Here is an 18,995-nt window from a genome sequence, read left to right on the forward strand (position 1 = left end):
GTTTCAGCATTGAGAAGTGCTGATAATGGGCACTCCACACAGTCAGCAGAAGAAAAAAGACTATCCCTCTTTGTTTTTTTTTTTTACTCGATCTCTTTTTCACTCTCACTCAGTCTTTCTTTTCTCCCTCTCCTTCTGTTTACATGCACGATCCCCTGAGAAAGTGTGCACCCAACTTTATCTATGTCCCTGTGCAAAAACACAAGTATGTTGATAAATGGTTTGCATCTGTGCTCTTGTGTGGATGATTAATGTACTGACAGCACTGAGTTTAGACTTTCCACAGAGCATATAATACTGTAGTGATTATTGCTGTCTGTCTTTAATGGAAGTGAAGTTGCTGTACTGTACACACAGTGTTTTGACCCAAACATGTCATTATTATTGGCATTGTAGCTAGCCCACAAAATGAAATGTTGAAAGTTAACAAACAGGTCATTTTCATTCTGTAAAACAGCCTAGCACACTGTTCAGGGACACTATTGATTCCATTAGAAGTGAAGGGGGACATTTACAAGCGCACAATAAGGACGGTTCAGATGGTGGTCAGCCACGACTGCTCACGCAGTAAAGGAAATTGTCTTCACGGAAAGCCTGTGTTTAATAACAAAGTGTATTAGGAACCAGGAAGTGTAGCTAGACCATGGTCACTCATTTTGCCCACAAAATAGGCTGCCTTTCGTGAGGCAAACCCACAACGAATGAACTCCGACAATGAATGGTTATCATTTTGTTAAAGATTTTAAAACAACAACGTCATGTGTTTTCAACATTTTGATTGAAACAGACTAAAAGGTGCTAGACAAGTATATCGCAAGGCCATTGGTATGTTACCATTTTCAAGGGCCCGTGGTAGACGTCATGGTGCCCAAATATTTTCATTACAACATACAGTATAAAAGGGCGGGGACATTTTACTTTTCAGCTCCTTCCCTTCCTTAGATTTGTACCTTATTAGGGTACACTGAGTGATTAAGAACAAATGTGGTTTGTAGTATTTGCCATCTATTTGCTGTCAAGTTGTTGTTTTTTTATATTCCTCTGGGGAATCAATTAAGGCATGCAGATTAAAGAGTCGTTTATCCATGTCATAGTCTTGTCTCAACAGAGAGGGGCAAAGGGGAACAGATTCCATCGATTTGCTTTTTGATTTGATTAAACCCAGGTTGGATTATATTCTTTATTGTCCCCCTGTCTTTTCCAGAAGACCAAGGAAATGGCAAAAAACACTAAACAAAGCCAAAAAAAGTCAGAAAATGTTAAGAATTCCTTTCATATTATTAAAACCACAGAGCGCACAGCCAAGCAGAGGGACGACAAGCTGCAGTCAAACATGAAACACTCTGGCGGCCTGTTGTTTTGTTGTTTTGGCAGTAAACCAGAGATGGAAGAAATGCCTACAGCATAATAATGTTTTTCTATTTTTTTCATATGGGATACAGTCATGTAGCACATTGCTGCAAAAATCTTCATAGAGAGACGAGGGTGTGTCTTTCAGCCTATGTGTCACAGATTGGGTGTCTGAGACTGAAAATGTTTTTGCCACTTTTCAGATCTTGAGAATTGTGCTGTTTTGATATATAAATCCAATAATTTCATACATCCAGCCATTACAGCTTGGTAACCTGATGGAACAGTATTTTTGACTCCTGACTACTCTGGTTACGTCTCCTTTGCTGACACAAACCCTGTAATCCTTGATATTTATGATGACATTGCCAACAGGCTTTAGATAATCTGATCTTAAATGTGTGTCCCCCCCCCCCCCCCCCCCCCTCGTGCAGGAAGAGTATCGGGCGGAGGGCATCACCTGGCACAACATCGACTACATTGACAACACCAGCTGCATCCACCTCATCAGCAGGAAACCCACAGGACTGCTCCACCTACTGGACGAGGAGTGCAAGTGAGTGATCACACCTCCCCACCCATTTCTCTGTCTCTGTCTCTTTCACTGTCTCTCTCCCTCTCGTCCTCCAGCACAGCCTTCAGACATGTAGTTCTTTCTCCCCTCAAGGCACCAGTTAATCAGTGCAATACTGTGACTCAGGAGTGTTTCAATAATGGTTGTGGAGATGGCCATATTAATCAACATTACATCCAATAGGGAGCAATGACGGGAACAATGATTTGTCAAGTGATTTCAATGTGCCCTGCACATGTTTGTACACACTAGCATGTTGGCGTGAAGCTTGACCTGTCATCTGCTCTCATCTCCTCTGCTCTCTATGCCTCTGCTCCACTGCAGATGATGTGTTTTACTGTAAAGTCAAGTGGGCAATGAATAATGAAAAGAGTGAGGCCACGTTTGTCCTCTCACATCACGCGCATCCAGCCTGATAAAGGGGGATAAAAGAAGCTGAATTCCGCTCCGTCTAAATGGCTGGAAACCTGAGTCCCCTCGCGCTCCCTGGGCGCCGCATAGCTCCGGTCCCCTCGCGCTCCCTGGGCGCCGCATAGCTCCAGCCTCTTTGTGGACCGGTGTTGAGCTTCCTCTAGTTGTTGATCTTCTGCTAAAAGTATCGGCAGAAGCCCCAGAGATCTGGTGTCTGGAGGAACTGCATGTGTTTATCAGATTTCAAAAAAAGAAAGAGAGAGCGAGAGAATGTGTTTCTCTCCGTTCCTCCTCGCAGCCGTCTCTGTGGATCATTACGAAAGAATGAAGCCATTTAAGCAGTCGGGAAATGGCATATTTTTATTGCGCTAACTTCAAGCAGGGTTACACAGTCGCTAACATGCAACGTGCCGGTTACGCAATGCCACTCTTCATGCATTATGGAACCTTATTTGCATCCATTCAAACTAGAGCAACGTGCGTTTGAGAAATGACATACACGCCCAGCTGACCTCAGCGAGCCAGATGTGGGGCGGTGCTGGGGCGGGAGAGGGCACGCGCGTGTGTGTCTGTGTGTGTGTGTGTGTGTGTGTGTGTCTGTGTGTGTGTGTGTGTGTGTGTGTGTGTGCATGCAGTTGGGGCGGTGTGTGTGTGTGCATGCAGTTGGGGCTGTGTGTGTGTGTGTGTGTGTGCATGCAGTTGGGGTGGTGTGTGTGTTTGTGTGTGTGTGTGTGTGTGTGTGTGTGTTTGTGTGTGTGTGGTAGGAGTGTTAAGTCTCATACCCGGCTGTGACACTGCACATGCGGCTTTGTTGTGATACACACACACACACACACACACACATACACACACACACTCTTCCAGCAGCTGTGTGTGTGTGCATCTAAATGGCTAATAATCAGAGACAGAGAGAGTGGGAGAGCGACAGAGAGACGGGCCCTGAGGCACAGCCCCCACCACCCCCCCTCCCCCCTCCCCCGCCGCCAGCAGACTCACTGACCTATTAATTACACTGATTCAGCTCCGTGTCTTGCCGTGCAGGAGAAATTAGCTGTGTGAAAAGTAACATGTTTCACTCGCCGACCGCAGCGCAGCGCAGCGCGAAGCCCAAGACCCCCCCCCCCCCCCAGGGAAGCCACATCATTGGCCTGATCGCCGCGGCCTGTATCACATGTGATGGAGGCCTCACATCGGCCCGCGTGTGCTACCTCAGGGCCTGCTCCTGTCTCCACATCGCATTGCTGCTATCGCTAATGGACTATGATTTTTCTTTCTCTCTCTCTCTCCTCTTCCCTCATTCTTTCTCTCTCCCTCTCAGCTTCCCGCAAGCGACCAACCAGACGCTGCTGGATAAGTTCAAGCGGCAGCATGAAGGGAACAGCTACATTGACTTCCCAGCCGTCATGGAGCCCGCATTCATCATCCGCCACTACGCCGGCAGGGTCAAGTACCGGGTGAAGGTGAGTGCAATCCCCCATCTGCTCGTTTCCATCTACCATCTCTATGGTCCTCTGCATCTTAGTGCATCTTATTATGATGATCTTTTGGGGTGGGTATATGAATGTGGCCATGTTTTGGTCTGGTTGTTTCTGTCTTGGTGTTGTGATCTTTGTATGGGAATGTTAGTTGTTTACCAAAAGGGTCTCTGACACATATAGTGAGATTCACTCAGTTTTGGAAACTGTAGACCTTGGATCGTGTGTGTGTGTGTGTGTGTGTGTGTGTGTGTGTGTGTGTGTGTGTGTGTGTGTGTGTGTGTGTGTGTGTGTGTGTGTGTGTGTGTGTGTGTGTGCGCGCGCGCGCGCGCGTTCACATTTGTGTATGTACACTATGTATGAGGAATGACACATACCATATTGCATATTACAATATCCTCTGATTTTAATCAGTCCCTTGGCTCGTTGCCAAGCTGGATATTCATATCTCTGAAGTATGCTGTAGGCTGGCACACAGATGACTGTGAAGCCCACATCAGGCTCAGGCAGCTATTTTCAAAGATGTCAGAATTGTTTGTCCTCGCTACACTGCCTCCTCTGTGACTAACAAGCTAAAGGCACCGTGCCAGGATGCTTTGTGTTTCTGAGGCCTGCGTGTTTTGTTTTTGTAATGTTTGCGCTTATTTAGTAATGCTGTTCAGATTTGCTCTCGAAAATGCAGCTCCCCTCAAAGCGTCCATGCAAATGTTTGATTTATCGGCCAAAAGGAGAAGAAGACTAATTATCTCATTTATGATTTGTCACCAAGTGGGTTGCGGCAGCCCTCTTTGTACAGTATAAAACAAACATGTGACCACATGCTGTACAAAGTTTCTCTGAATATGAATATTTTTTTTCCAGCATATTTAACTTATAATGCCAGCAGTTCAGGATGCCTTAGAGTTCTGCTCCTATATTTCTCCCTTTCCCATCTGTTAAGTTGGCTGGAATGATCCCGTTTAATGTCCTTAAATGTGCTTAAAGCTCCTTGGTGAGGTTGGGGCCGCCTGGAAGCCCACCATGAGGAGCTGATCCCTCTTAAGATTTGCGTGGCTGTTTTCTCAATGTCTTATATAATAATACACATCTGAACCCTGCCCTTGCGATCTCGTGGAGTTCTCACCGAGTTCTCAGTGTCTGTGTGTGTGAACATGGCAAGTCACGGCAGCGACGGAGAGCGTTAGCCCATGGGACCGTGGCGAAAGAAAGAAAGAAAGGAAGGAAGGAAGGATGGATGGATGGATGGATGTAGCCTGATGTGTTCTCACACGTTCTTGTGCGCGGTTCTGTCCTCGCAGGACTTCAGGGAGAAGAACACGGACCACATGCGGCCCGACATCGTGGCTCTGCTGAAGAGCAGCAAGAACGCCTTCATCGGCGGGCTGATCGGGATCCACCCTGTGGCTACCTTCCGCTGGGCCGTGCTGCGGGCCTACTTCAGGGCAGTGGTGGCCTTCCGCATGGCCGGCAAGAGATACGTGGAGAAGAAGGGTGGTGAGTACTTCATGGGGCTTCATATCTTTTACATCAGCATACTTCCTGTTATATAAATATATATACACTTCATACAGTATATGGGCTGCTCCCATTGTAAAGCTAAGTCTGTTTTTTATTTTATTTTTTTACTTACAGAACATTTTTGTGCGGATTATTACTGGTTTGGTACCAGCTGTGTAGTGATGACTGAGTACTGTACATAGCTTCACCACCCACTGTATGTAATGTAAAGCCGGGGTGTAAGCCACCCACATAATCATGCGGCAGCTGACAGATATACACTCAGCCTGCCAGCTGTTCTGCCAACCTGCAAAGAGATCTGCATTCACAGACTAAGATCACCAAGCACAGCACCCAGCAATTACAGCTGAGGACTAATCATCATACCGTAGCCGATTATCTAGCGCACGTGTGGGTAGATGGTTGTTTTATGTGATGTAGTAGTGCTGTTCGTGTGTGATTGTGTGACTGACTGAGCGTGTGCGTTAGTTGGCTATACATGCATACGTACGAGACTTGCATAGCATTAGTGCCTTCATTTTAGAACCTGTCGCTTTGGCTCTCAGAATGCCTTGACTTCCTCTCAGCTATCCTCTCAGCTTCCACCTCTTTGACTGCACCGAAGACTAATTTCAGTCATTCTGGATGAAGTCCACCTTTTAGACAACCCCCCTGAGATAGTGTCATGGACTGATTTGTTTTGATAGTTTAGGTAATTGACTTAGACTGCAGAATCCAGAAATAAAGTGGCTCTTTTTTATCAGGGTGTTAAAAGTAGGGGACTTATCCAGTCCAGTTGATTTTGTTTGACATTGTGACAAGAGAATGCTTTGAGTCGGCATACAATTAAACTGACCCCCATAGATTGTAAAAACAAACTGATTTTAACAAGAAAAAAAAAACATTTCCCCAGTATATTCTATGCTAATTGTGTTAATATGACCTTGTGGGTTGTTTTTACAACAGTGATTCTCAAATGTGAAACATCCAATTGAAGGTGTTCACACAGAGACTTAATTCGATCAAATCAACAGGGCCCCCCCAAGTCATAATAACCCTGTCAACCAAGACGGGACCCTGTGGGGTCGGGAGTACAGATTACAGGTGAGCTCATCAGTCTTAAAATAGCTGAGGTCAGAGAGGTCGCCCTGGAGTGGGAACGCAACCTGTCGGAGGCACTCTGACCTACGCCACGACGCCCCAAAATGACCTGAAATAGGAGCGTAGTGCAGCAGCTCCACCCTCTAGACAGCACCCAGGGGTGTTTTCTCTTCATAGATGGCCGTTCTTCTTACTCCTCCTTGTGTAATCTGTCTTTCTTTCTCTCTCTCTCTCTCCCCCTGTCTCTCTCCCCCTGTCTCTCTCTCTCTCTCTCTCTCTCTCTCTCTCTCTTTTTCTTTTTGCTTCCCAAGGGCATGATGATTCGGCTCCATGTGCAGTGTTGAAAAGTGTGGATAGTTTTAGCTTTCTGCATCATCCTGTGCATCAGAGAAGCTTAGAGATCCTGCAGAGGTGCAAAGAGGAGAAGCACAGTAAGGCTGCAACCCCCCACTCTTCTCTTTCTGTTTGTCTTACCGTTTTACTGGTCAGTCTGTCTGTCTGTGTGTCTGTCTGTCTAGTTGCCTGTCTGTCTGTCTGTCTGTCTGTCTGTATGTATGTGTCTATCTGAATCTCATTCCACTGTTTCATTTCTTGGTTATTACAGTATGTGGGTGTAAAGGGAATCACCAAGCATCAGCCATTTTCTAAATCTCCATCTCCTTCGTAAATAACCTTGATCCGATCTCTGATTCTTAACTCTGTCTTCCATTTTTGCCTCTTCAGCCAATTGGCAATGCGGGGCAAAAGTGGACCTTTGTGGACGCACAATTAAACATGATGGAGATTAAACAGATGGACACAGTCAGCTAAGACTAGCTGTGATGGCTAATGTTGAGTGGTACTCACTGCTCTCTCTCTCTCTTTCCCACTCCCTCCATCTCTCTCTCCATCTCTTATCCATGTGTCTGAGTAACCAAGTGCTGCATGTGTGCCGGTCTCTTTCTCTCTCTCTCTCTCTCACTCACTCACTCACTCACTCACTCACTCGCCACCCCTCCCCTACTCAATGCCCTCTGTTTGGGGACAGCTTTGCCTGATGTGCCCCCCTCTCGATCACATTAAGCTGCACTAATACACCCACCCCCCCCCCCCACACACACACACACCTACCCATGTCAAACACACCAGCTCCCGTGCCAAGCCCACAGTGACTCATCGAGAAAGTCCAAATTTGGAATGCACATCGGAGTCTCTCCCTCTCACAGTGGGCTAAAGCTTTCAAGGGTGTTGTCCTCGTTATGCGTGACTTCTTTTACTAATGGTGGTACAAAAGGGTTTGTGATTCATCCCATGTAAAAATGATGTAGACTATAATTTGGGTATATGATTCTTTTTTGAACATTTTACTCTAAACATGACCTTATGTGAGCAGTTTTTGATACTTGTCATTTTCCCCTTTTTCATCAATCAGGTCTTCCTTTATTATCGAATCAGTATGTCATGATGAATAATTTAGTGATAAACATAGTAACACACCACTGACATATGGTTTAAAGATGGAGGTTGGGGTGGAAACAAAATGTCAAAATGTGAAACCCTATCTGTCCATGCAGTGAAATGGGAACAGATGGAACATAGTAATAATAGCTCACTCAAGACATATTGTGCTCTACTAGTGAGTGATCTCATCGTTTGGCTCTTCGTCAGTGTTGATGATTGCAACCAGTAGAAAAACAGCATGTCTGTGAGGACATGTATACTGCTGAGTCTGCTCTCCGGTGAATAAACAATCACTCTGTCTCATCCTCCATCTTCCCTTCAACTGAATAATCTTCCCAGTGAGAGGAGTTAACATTGGTGAATGGCTGTCCCTTGTGTTGTGCATTGGTATGTGTTGTGTGTGGGTGTGTGTGTGTGTGCGTGTGCGTGTGTGTGTGTGTGTGTGTTTTCCCACCTGTGTAAGTGTGTGGTAAACCTTTCTCCCTGTCTGTGTTTTGCCTCAGGCATGACCAGAAAGAGTCCACGCACGCCTCTCTCTGACCTGCAGGGCAGCAACACGCTACACGACAGACCGCCACGGTAAGATCATCATCGAGATCATCCATGCTCATTCTTTGGGAGTTATGACTGCAGAAGTTAGCTGTGACTGAGTTTTTCTTTTGGTTGGGAATAGAATACGTGTGGGGAGTGTGCTGAGATTCTCCACTAAAACAATTCAAATAGATTCTACACACTTCCACAATCTCACAACTTCTTTGGTTTTATATTTTAAGTAGGATTATAAAGGTTTTTATAATGCTTTATGTAGGAATGGTGCATGAACTTGTGACACACTGGTTGGAGTAGTCTTACTCCCTGTCCACGTAACTGCCCCCCAAAGACTAAACGTGTTGAGATGGCAGGCCAGTGAGTGTCAGCGTCCAGTCTCCAGTGTTGACTGAGCTCTCTGGGTCAGAGTTCAGAGTGTCCTCAGGACGCCACCTCTCCCATCTCCCCCGCAACGAGTTGAGGACTGAACGAATAAGAACTGCCCGAGGGGAAACCTGGAAGGGGTTGAGGTCGTCCATTCCTCACCTTACGCAAGTCTCCCTTCTGTGGGCCGTGGACGTGGGTGGGGTCCAGTTAGTGGCCGCAGTCATGAGACTCTCCGGGTGAGCTGGCACGCTGACTGTACACTTATCCCCACAACTCCCACATAGCCACTCCATGAGGGAGCCTCATATTTCTTTAATGACTGAATATGGCATGGGATTACTGATGGATGTGCCTGAGCAAGTGGCAGTGGTCTGTCTCACAACAGCGCCTTTGTTTTCGGCCCACAGCCTGGGCTGTAAAGTCCTCCTAATGTGATTTGCAACCACACACACACACACACATTCACACACATGTACTGTACGCACACACACACACATATGTAGACGCAGTGCAAGCAGACCCACACACTTTCTGTGTTACCAAGTGACCACTTAAACCAGCCCCCCCCAGCCCCCTCCTTCAATGCAGCTGCTTCCGATGTGATGTCAGGTCGCAGTTATGTGCTGGAGAAGACAGCCCCCCGGCCTGGTAAACAGTTGGAGCTCTGCAGGAGACCCCTCAGACATACACTTACTGTCCATGCATCCTGAATGTCTGCTTGACCCCCCCCCACCCCCCTTTTTTTAAATTATAACCAGTCTCAGCTGGACAGCAGGGCCCCACTGTGGAAGTAAACAGGAATTCAGAGGACTCTGATGTGTTGCTGGAAGGGCCCACTTTTGCACAGATTTTGACTCTTGAGTGTATTCATGGACAAAAAAAAAAAGAATGCTTCGCGTTGGTGATGGCCATAAAGGGATATGATGAGATTAACTACAGGATTAACTCTGTTCTGAAAAAATGGGTACAGCCTGCTGGCACATTTAACATACCATGTATTGTTTCATTTCAATACATTCTTTTGAAAGCTCTCTTTACACTGCCTTGACACACGCTTTATGCATTAAATGGAGGCTAGGCTAGGTCTCACACTGCTAGTTTTTAATGGAACCTGAGGCAGTTGGTTTCCAGAGCTACACAATAGCTCCACTCATCATAACAAAAGGGACAGCAGGAGACTGGAATGTGAGGAAAATGTTGATTGAAGTGTTTACGCGCGTCTACCAAAATACTTCCCACAAATCTCTCAGCGAAGCAGAGGAACCCCCGACAGATAGTAATAGGTCTGCGTTAGCGTTAGTGTGTAGTGGGCCGAGCCATTCGCTCTGTCTGAGCAGGTTTGGCTTCCGAAGCAGCGCAGGTCTCTAGCCGGTAGTGCGCCGTTGCAGACATGCTGTTATTTACTGCCTGTGTGCTCAGCATCCTAACGCATGCCAGCAACCTAAATCACCAACTGAACTCCTCTCGCTGCCTGTTATTGTTTAAAATAATATTCCTCTTGACGGGTCTGGAGGCCCTGCTGTTTCATATAGTGTGTACCTTAGAGTTCCAGTGCCGCAGTTCCACTACAGCAGTGAATAAATGATTCTCCAGGATCCCTTTTTTTCCGCAGTTCAGCCAAACATTGCCTTCAAAGGTCAATAGAGAGAAGTAGTCATTTATGAGGCAAGGTTTCTATTCTCGACATGCGAGTATGTCAGGCTGTGAATATGTACAAACAGAGGAAAATATTTGTAAAATGCGAGACAGCTTTTTTATGTTTCACCACAAAAGAAAATATTGCAGAATTCTTGGCATCGGTGGCTAGTCGTTAAACAGAAAAGGCGCTAAGACCTCCCTGCTGCTGGTGTTTTAACAGCCTCAGCACCACAAACAAGCTCGTGGCTGTCTGACATAAAGCAGTAAAAAACTGGAAACAAACGCCATCTAAATTAAAAGCTCCTTCATTCCTTCCCCTTCACTTTTAGACCCCTAAGAGCCCAGAGCCCAAAAGTCTAACCCGAGTGTACAGTATCAAGAGTAGTAGAGTGACCACATAAAACCCCATCATAATATTTCATAGCATTTTAGAACCTGTTTGTAATGAGTTAGCCGAACTGCCTGTGAAACTGGAGTGAGATATATCACTGCACCTTGGAGTGGAATGGAATCCCGACTGTGAGCAGATGTATCCTCTCACCCTGAGGAACTTTGTGTGTGGCATGGCCACTAGAGAAGGTATAAATCATTGGTCGAGGCAAAAAACACCCAAGCCCCGCTAACTGTTTTTATTTTTTTTACCGCTTGACGAATTCAGTCTGTTCTTTCCCTCCTCCACAAATGCCACAAAATGTTTTTAGTGGATTTTTACGTTATTTAATGTTATTTTATTTTGCCCAGACCCAAGTGGTTTTGGGTTGCACTTGGGTCAACCTCTGTAACCGCTCCTCAGAGGACTGTATGTGAGTTTGTGTTTTTCCAGCCCTTCAGTTGGGCTGGCTGCACCTGGAAGCCAGAAGAGTTTGTGGTAGTGGATCAGGTGCTGGGAATGGTGTAGATTGCGGAGTGCATTTCACCGATCCCGTTTATTCATCAGTAACTTGTCACTCCATAAATCCTTAAGCATGACATAAACAGCGTGAGGCTGCTGAAAATATTCGGGCATGGATGTAATTTATGCCAGAATTTCAGTTCATCTGAGCTCGTAATGTCAAGAAATATATCAAAAAGACCATTATCTATCTAGCATGAATTACGCTCAACACCCTTCTAGGATGTCTTTCCATGCTATAGGAAAGCACATTAGTGACCTCTATGGGTATGCACCTTACCACAAAACCACTAAATGCCCTGTCAGTGTGTACGTGTGTGTTGTACGTGTGTGTTGAAGAATCTGTGTGTTGAAGAATATGTGTGTTGATGTGTTCATGTTCTCCTTCCTGTCAGTGTGTACGTGTGTGTTTAAGGATCTGTGTGTTGATGTGTTCATGTCTCTCCTTTCAGGGAGGGCTGGAACGGTCGGTCTCCGATGCAGAGTCGCCTGTCCTCCACCGGCTCTGGCGGCTCGGAAGAAGACGGCATCTTTGTCAACTCCACCAGCAGCAAACTCCTGGAACGAGCCCATGGCATCCTCATGTAAGCAAGGAGACTTCTTGAATTTCCCCTGGGGATCAATAAAGTATCTATCTATCTATCTATCTATCTATCTGACGTGATGAGCCACATGTCACAGCCTCCTCTCTCTGTTTTTCTTCTCTTTCACTTTTGCCTCTTTTTTTTCTTCAAGTGTAAGTGTTAACTGTGAAAGCCCTCAAATATGTATGAGGTCAGAGAAGGATATTCACCCACTCCATCTTTCCATTATGCAGCACACAGGGTTTTCACCTTATGTTCCAAGATGGCAACTATCCTCAAAATGTCAGAAAATGTTGGCATCAGACAGGGACACGTAATGAAGTGTCTGGACCAGGGCTAAATTCCAGCGTTCTTGAATGCCATGCGAGGTTACATAGTTTCAATTTCTTCTGTTATGGTTACGGTCTTGATAATTTCTCTGTGTGTTTTTCTCACAAACAGGAGGAATAAGAACTACAAGATGAAGCCAAGTCTTCCAAAGGTAAGTATGTTTTCTTATATGCGTTTGGCCCATGATGAGTAGTGTTGGTTGCGAGCCTTAACCATTGCCTGTGTGGGTCTTCTGCAGCATCTGCTGGATGTGAAGTCTCTCAAGTACCTGAGCAATCTCACACTGCAAGACCGCATCACCAAATCCCTCCTGCACCTTCACAAGAAGAAGAAGCCACCCAGCATCAGTGCCCAGTTCCAGGTCAGTTCTATCTCACACTTTTCAATCTTATTTTTTTTTTATCTTTCCATACTTTTCTTTCTTTGCTCCCTTTCTTTACCGTCCTCTTTTTATTCTGTGATGTACTAAAACGCATAGATGGTCTTCATTTGTGTCAAACCTGATGAAATGTTGATGTTTTCTTTCCTAATATTTCTCCCCCTATCACTGGCGTGTCTGATAGTTGAGCGCAGCATTGACATTTTAGCGCAGGCAGCGCCCTAAATAGCTGCAATAAACTGGACTAGAACAGAGTTGTTGTTTTTCCCCCCCCTTTTTTTTGACGAGCCTCTAACAACCCTACGTAAGTGTGTGTCCCCACCCTTCTATTTTCCCGCATGTCCCAGTCTGCCCACAGTCTGGTCCTCCAGCTCCGATTCACATAAAAACCAAACAAAGACTTGTGAACTATGGCGTCATGTCTGCCTTTAATAGCTCAGATGGCTTTAGTGACCCAAACAAACTCTCCCTCCCATTTCACTTTCATAGCTCACAATACAATATCACACTGAGGCTGTGGGAGCCATCTGAGAAGAGAGAGTCCGAGTCCGTGCGGTAAAACAATAGTGCTCATTTGAGACGTGTTTATATAGGTTTGTTATCAATGTGAGAATCTTTCATCCCCCATGAAAAAGGATATTTGAAGAAGGTCATTTGGCAGGTTTTCAGAGGAAAGTGTAAGAAAAGAAAGCAGTTGATCTTAGATCCCCTGTGGAGCTGTGGGCAACTGGCTTACAGCACGCCATCCTTAAACTGGTATGAAATGTCCAGATAAGCCCTCCCATATCTCAAGCAGGGCTTCCCCTTGGTCCAGCGTCTCTCCTCCAACCCAGGGTTTCTCTTCTCCTGCCCACTGACCCAGGGTTTCGACCACAGCCAGGGGCCTCCCAGAGAGCCATAAACAGCCCCAACCTGTGTCTGTCCAGCGACTGGCCCGCAGCCCAGCACAGCAGCACATGTGTGGATGAGCTCACTTCCCGCATCCTGTTGTGTGTCTGATTGCTTTAATCTTCTGGGGGGTGGGGGGGAGTGGAATTCCTGACCACCACCAAAAGAGACGCCTGTGCTCCTCTTCTCTTCTCTTCTCTTCCTGTGATGCTCACACCACTCACGTGTGCTCGCGCGCCAATGAGAACCATGTTTTGGTTGCGTTGTAGCAGCTGTAATTTGGTGAAAAAGGCTGTAAACGGATTAAAAGATGTTCGCTAATTCTCTCTCATTTTCTCGTTTCTAGGTGTCTCTTAATAAACTGATGGAGACCCTGGGCCAGTCCGAGCCCTACTTTGTTAAATGCATCCGTTCAAACGCAGAGAAGGTACCGTCTGTTAATCACACTAATCTGTAGTGCCCCGGGAGTGTGAATAATTCAGGAATGCCAGTTTGCCCGCTAAATGTTAACATATTGCATCTGTCTGGCCGTGTGTGTGTGTGTGACTGCGTGCTGTTCTGTTTGCAGCTTCCCCTGCGATTCAATGACGTCCTTGTCCTGAGGCAGCTACGGTACACAGGCATGCTGGAGACGGTGCGCATCAGACAATCAGGATATCCTATCAAGTACACTTTCCAGGTTAGACAATCCCCCGCTGAAACCACACTATCTACCCTGGGGACACCCACCCACTTAATTACACACTCATGCCAATCTTTAACACTAGACTGTTCTCAGAGGATTTCTTGGACTATAAAATGTGTAAGTAATCCCCCTTTTGGCAAAATCCCTTATTTGTAATAAATGCATTGGCTCAATAGGAGAACACCATGCTTATTCAATGTCATCATGCAACATGGTACCAGTTGAGAGGCACATTGGATACAGCCATCTATCTGGAGGGGCCCTCAGATATCCCAAAAAGAGTGTTTTTCTTGGTGTTGTGTTCCATTTCATAATCATGGAATGTGGGACTTGGAGCCAGCTAGCCAGCACGAAATGGTTTGACTTTATGCTAATTTGCCTCTCCTTCAGCAGAGATGAAACCAGCGGCGAGTGATTCAGAGGGTGCACTGAGGCGGCAGACGTTAACTTTTTCCCCTCTGTTGCAGGGTGTGGAGGGGTTGATGCAATTTCCTCTGCTCCCCCGTATCCTTGGTATCCAAGGCGCTGACTGAATCATTGTTTCCTGATGACGGGGCGATGCATGCTTTGTGATCGACCCGTTGTTACCAAACAACTTCTCTTTTTCTTCATTTACCGAGCAGATGAAAGCTCGTCTTTGTTAAGCACCCCAAATTCCCCATCCATCTAAACATATTAAGATGGGGGGAGTTGTCCGTGATAGTGATGCAGGGACAGTTTACTCACCTGGGAGAATCCCTGGGCCCTTGGCGTCCGAAAAGAAAGACCCTCTCTATTGTCTGGAGAGCTTGTGGACTGTTATAATTATATAAACATAGTCTCTGTTTCCCATGCCACCCCCATGTCTCTGTAATTGCCCGGTAGGGAGGGTGCTGCATGTTTCTCCAGTGAGGTGAGGCCCTCTTTTGGCCTCACTACCCACAATGCAACACTGCATGGCTGGACTTCTGCTGATGAAACCCGGGGAAATTCTCACTTTTCATGATCTCATTGATTACGGAAAAATTGAAAGATTACCAAGTAAGTCTCATAGCTGTTGTTTTTCCTCCCTTTGTGTGTGTGTGTGTGTGTGCGGTAGGACTTTGCTCGCCATTTCCATGTGCTGTTACCGGAGGGATCCCACACCACCCAAGAAAGCATCAAAAACGTCCTATGCCAAGCAGACTTCGCCCCTGATACCTTTCAAGTGGGACACTCAATGGTATGGAACAAAAACCCTCAGAAGGGTCAAATATATTTCTCCCAAAGGGTAGTGCGCTTGTGATACATTCAATATTTAGTATGTTGATACTCTGCTGGTAGTCATATGTAGAAGGAAGTATGTCCATGCTCTAAGGTACACAACACAATTTTACTCTTGTGCCCTTGGTACACTCCCTCTTAAACGCACACACACACACACACACACACACACACACAGATAGAGTGATCTATTATGTAGCCCTTTAGTCTGACATACAGTGCCCCCTCTGACTACACTTTAATTAGAACCCCGTACCTTACATTCTCTGTGAATTGGTCAAGATATGACAGTCTCCATAAGCTGTGTGTGTGTGTGTGTGTGTGTGTGTGTGTGTGTGTGTGTGTGTGTGTGTGTGTGTGTGTGTGTGTGTGTGTGTGTGTGACGTATGGTGTAGGTGTTCTTGCGAGAGGCTGAAAGGCAGCGGCTGCAGGACATGCTCCACCAGGAGGTGTTGCAGCGGATCGTGGCCCTTCAGCGGCGTCTCCGAGCCACACTGGAGAGAAGGCACTACCTCAAGATGAGACAGGCGGCTTCCCTCCTCCAGGTAAGCCCACAGCCATAACATTGTATTGTCTTCAAGTTCAGAGTTTTCTGGTGAAAAATGCTGGAATAAAAAGCTATTTAATGTATCTGTTTCATGTGGAGTTTCTGCTCCCAAGGCTTGTTTGGATGGCATTAAGTCGTTGGTCACTAGCATTATCATGAGCAGGATTGGTTATATGCAGATATTTCAGAGCAGGATTGGTTATATGCAGATATTTCAGATCATTCAGACATCAGTATCCTTCACAGTGATATAATGTGACATTTGGTTTGATTCACAAATGTACTTTCCTTTATCTTACCCCATGGAATGTGACTGAATAATAGTCACATATTATGTGATGTGACATATTATATGCAGTAAAACTTTGAGGGTTTTCAATTCCTGAAAATGGATCGCATGGTCTAATAAAGATAATAATTATACTGGGGGAACATTAGGTTGGACTGTTTTTTCCCTTGAGTTAATCATATTTTGCTAAATTGATTCATAAATTGAATTACTTTTCATATAACTAAGACCAGGTTGATGCTGGTATTTCTCATTCCAATAGATTTAGATTTACACCAGATGAGTTGGGTTTGCATTTCTTGTTTATTACACAGGGCAAACGGAGTTGGATAAGAGAGCTTCACTTTGTAGCTATTTCCTTATTGTTTATATTAACCATGGCAATCATAATCATTCCAGCAATGGTGGCGGGAATGCCTGTCGAGGCAGGCTGAGGAGGAAGATGAGGAAGAGGAGGATGACCCAGCTGTCCAGCAGGAGGCAGCGGTTTGCCTGCAGGCAGCTTGGAGAGGCTACAGGGAGCGTAGGAGGCTCCTCCTCTGGAGACGAGCATCCTTGACCATCCAGAGGAGCTGGCGGCAGTGCCGTCACAGGAGAGCGGGAGCAGCCTGCGTCATTCAGGCCGCCTGGCGCGGCCACAGGGAGCGGGAGAGCTACTGCAGGCTGCAGCGCTCAGTGCTGCTCATTCAAGCTGCCAGCAGGGGATTTTTGGCAAGGCAGAGGTAAGCTAACTCCCTTCTGTCTACAGGTCCGCTTTTGTTAGCCGTCATTGTGAGGCAACACTGGGCTGCTTATTGGACTCTGAAATGGCTCAGCCATTGGTGGGTTGCCAAACTGAAAACAAAAAATGTGATTTGTTCAATAGAATCATTGCATAAACAATTCTAAGTAGGTGCTGTGTGCTCAGATAAGCAGGAAATATTTCTTCAGGGCGCCACTTTGAGTTTGGACAACAGCTTTGTTACATTACACCACAAGTTTGTGGGTTTTTTAATGGCAAACAATCTAATTTACTGCTTTTTTCCAGCTCTGTTTGGGGTAATCATGGCATTTTTACCTCTGTACTTCATTTGTATTTCATGTCTTTACTCACAGATTCAGAGACTTGAAAGAACAGAAGTTAAAAGAGGCTGAGCTGCTGAATGGACAGACGGGCCCCACACCAGAGGAGGAGAAGTTGAGGATCATGGGCCTGGACCTTAGCACTTGGGAGGACCGTTCATGCGAGGAGAGGGAGAGAAGCCTTCAGAGACTCAACAGTGGCGCTGAGATCTCATTGGATCCCTCGGAAGAAGCACAGGAAGTAAGCGTTTCAGAGCTGACCAGAAGCGAAGATGCTGCGCCGAGGAGCCCGTTGCATAGCGTCGCCGTCAGAGACAGGGCAAAGACCCTCGACCAGGACTCCAACCAGAAGACAAGAGCCAAACGAGAAAGCCGCAGGATGAGAGAGCTGGAGCAGGCCAAATTCAGCCTGGAGCTGCTCAAAGTCCGCTCCACTGGTGGGGCATCTCCATCCGAGGAGCGACGCTGGTCTACAGAGCTGACCATGGTCGAGACGGGCGGTCTCCACTCCCCTCAGGGTACACCCGACAGTCAGAGTTCGAAGGGCAGCTTTGAGATACTCAACATGGAGGAGTGCCTCAAAGAGAGGCCAACTTCAAGAACAGACGCTCTCATTGAAGAAGCTCCTACATCTCCGTCCTTAGGACCTCCAGAGCAACCTGAGGTCTATCCCATGAGCCCTCAGTCCGCCAACCCTCCAGAGACACCAGTGCCTGATGTCCCCTCCAGCAGTCCAGCGAAAGCAGAACCTGCCAGCCCACCTGCAGTCATCCCCAAGGTGGAGAACTACCTCCCAACGTTCTACGTCCCCTCTGCAGACAGCAGCAATTCCGCCGTCCCCAAACCACAGACTCCGGGGAAGACCCTGAAGGAAAGAAGAGAGTCTTCCCGCAGGCCTGTGGTAGTATTGATCAGCATGCAGAAGGAGACCGTCCTAGAAGAACCGATGCCTCCCGAAGTCAAGGACAGCTCCATGCAGACCAGCGAGCCCCCGAGTCCGCTGCAGGTGGACGGCAATGAGAACCTGCAGCCGGTGTCTGTTCTGGAGAAGCTGGAGAAGCTGAACGAGGAGAAGGAGGAACGGCAGAAGCAGCAGCAACAGCAGCAGGAGAAGGAGATGATGCAGCAGATCCGACAGCAGAAGGAGGCTCTGGAGAGGCAGCGCAAGCAGATTGCACAGATCGAGCGGGAGAGGTTCGAGAAGCAACGGGACGAGGCCCAACAGAAGATCGAGCAGAGCAGGCAGGTGGTTCAAGTCCCGGAATGGGACAGGAAGGAGTTCCTCGAGGGGAAACCAGTGAGGCCCGCCTCCCTGAATGTTGGTCAAGTCCGAGCTCCAAAGGCCGAGCCAGAAGTTGTAACCCTCCCAGAGCCCACCGCACAGTTGCCCCCTGCATCTCAAAACCAGGGTAAAAGCGTGGCCCCATTCTCCACTGTAAGAGAACGACCAAGGGATCGAAGGACTATGCCAGAAGGATGGGCGCCTAAGCTTACGCTGGAATCACGAGATGGCACTAGAGGAAGGGCGCAGAGGAAGGCTGCTACGCAGAGTGTTAACATTAACATGACGGAGAGGTCATCTGGAAACATGTTCTTCTCTCCTAAGGATAGGGTCTCCTTCTCCAAGTGAGTGTCTATTTCTAGCGTTTATCTCTCACGTCTAATTTGTGATTTACCTCACATTTTCCAAATGCTA

General features: G+C 46.8%; 1 protein-coding gene across 11 annotated transcripts in view; it reads left to right on the forward strand.

Annotated features, from left to right (window-relative positions):
- Positions 1 to 18,995, forward strand: part of myo9aa (myosin IXAa) — a 100,836-nt gene that overhangs the window by 67,449 nt on the left and 14,392 nt on the right. For 10 of the 11 annotated variants that reach the window (XM_042060969.1, XM_042060963.1, XM_042060965.1 and 7 more), the window contains 14 exons: positions 1,785 to 1,906; positions 3,654 to 3,795; positions 5,109 to 5,304; positions 6,720 to 6,839; positions 8,352 to 8,427; positions 11,746 to 11,877; positions 12,319 to 12,358; positions 12,446 to 12,568; positions 13,821 to 13,901; positions 14,043 to 14,153; positions 15,238 to 15,360; positions 15,797 to 15,946; positions 16,637 to 16,959; positions 17,333 to 18,925. In XM_042060969.1, coding sequence (XP_041916903.1) covers positions 1,785 to 1,906; positions 3,654 to 3,795; positions 5,109 to 5,304; positions 6,720 to 6,839; positions 8,352 to 8,427; positions 11,746 to 11,877; positions 12,319 to 12,358; positions 12,446 to 12,568; positions 13,821 to 13,901; positions 14,043 to 14,153; positions 15,238 to 15,360; positions 15,797 to 15,946; positions 16,637 to 16,959; positions 17,333 to 18,925 — 3,332 coding nt within the window. The remainder of the gene's footprint in view (positions 1 to 1,784; positions 1,907 to 3,653; positions 3,796 to 5,108; positions 5,305 to 6,719; positions 6,840 to 8,351; positions 8,428 to 11,745; positions 11,878 to 12,318; positions 12,359 to 12,445; positions 12,569 to 13,820; positions 13,902 to 14,042; positions 14,154 to 15,237; positions 15,361 to 15,796; positions 15,947 to 16,636; positions 16,960 to 17,332; positions 18,926 to 18,995) is intronic. The other variant, XM_042060971.1, reaches the window with a different exon arrangement.

The sequence above is a fragment of the Alosa sapidissima genome, chromosome 14 (genome assembly GCF_018492685.1).
Source record: "Alosa sapidissima isolate fAloSap1 chromosome 14, fAloSap1.pri, whole genome shotgun sequence".
Taxonomy (NCBI): Eukaryota; Metazoa; Chordata; class Actinopteri; order Clupeiformes; family Clupeidae; genus Alosa; species Alosa sapidissima.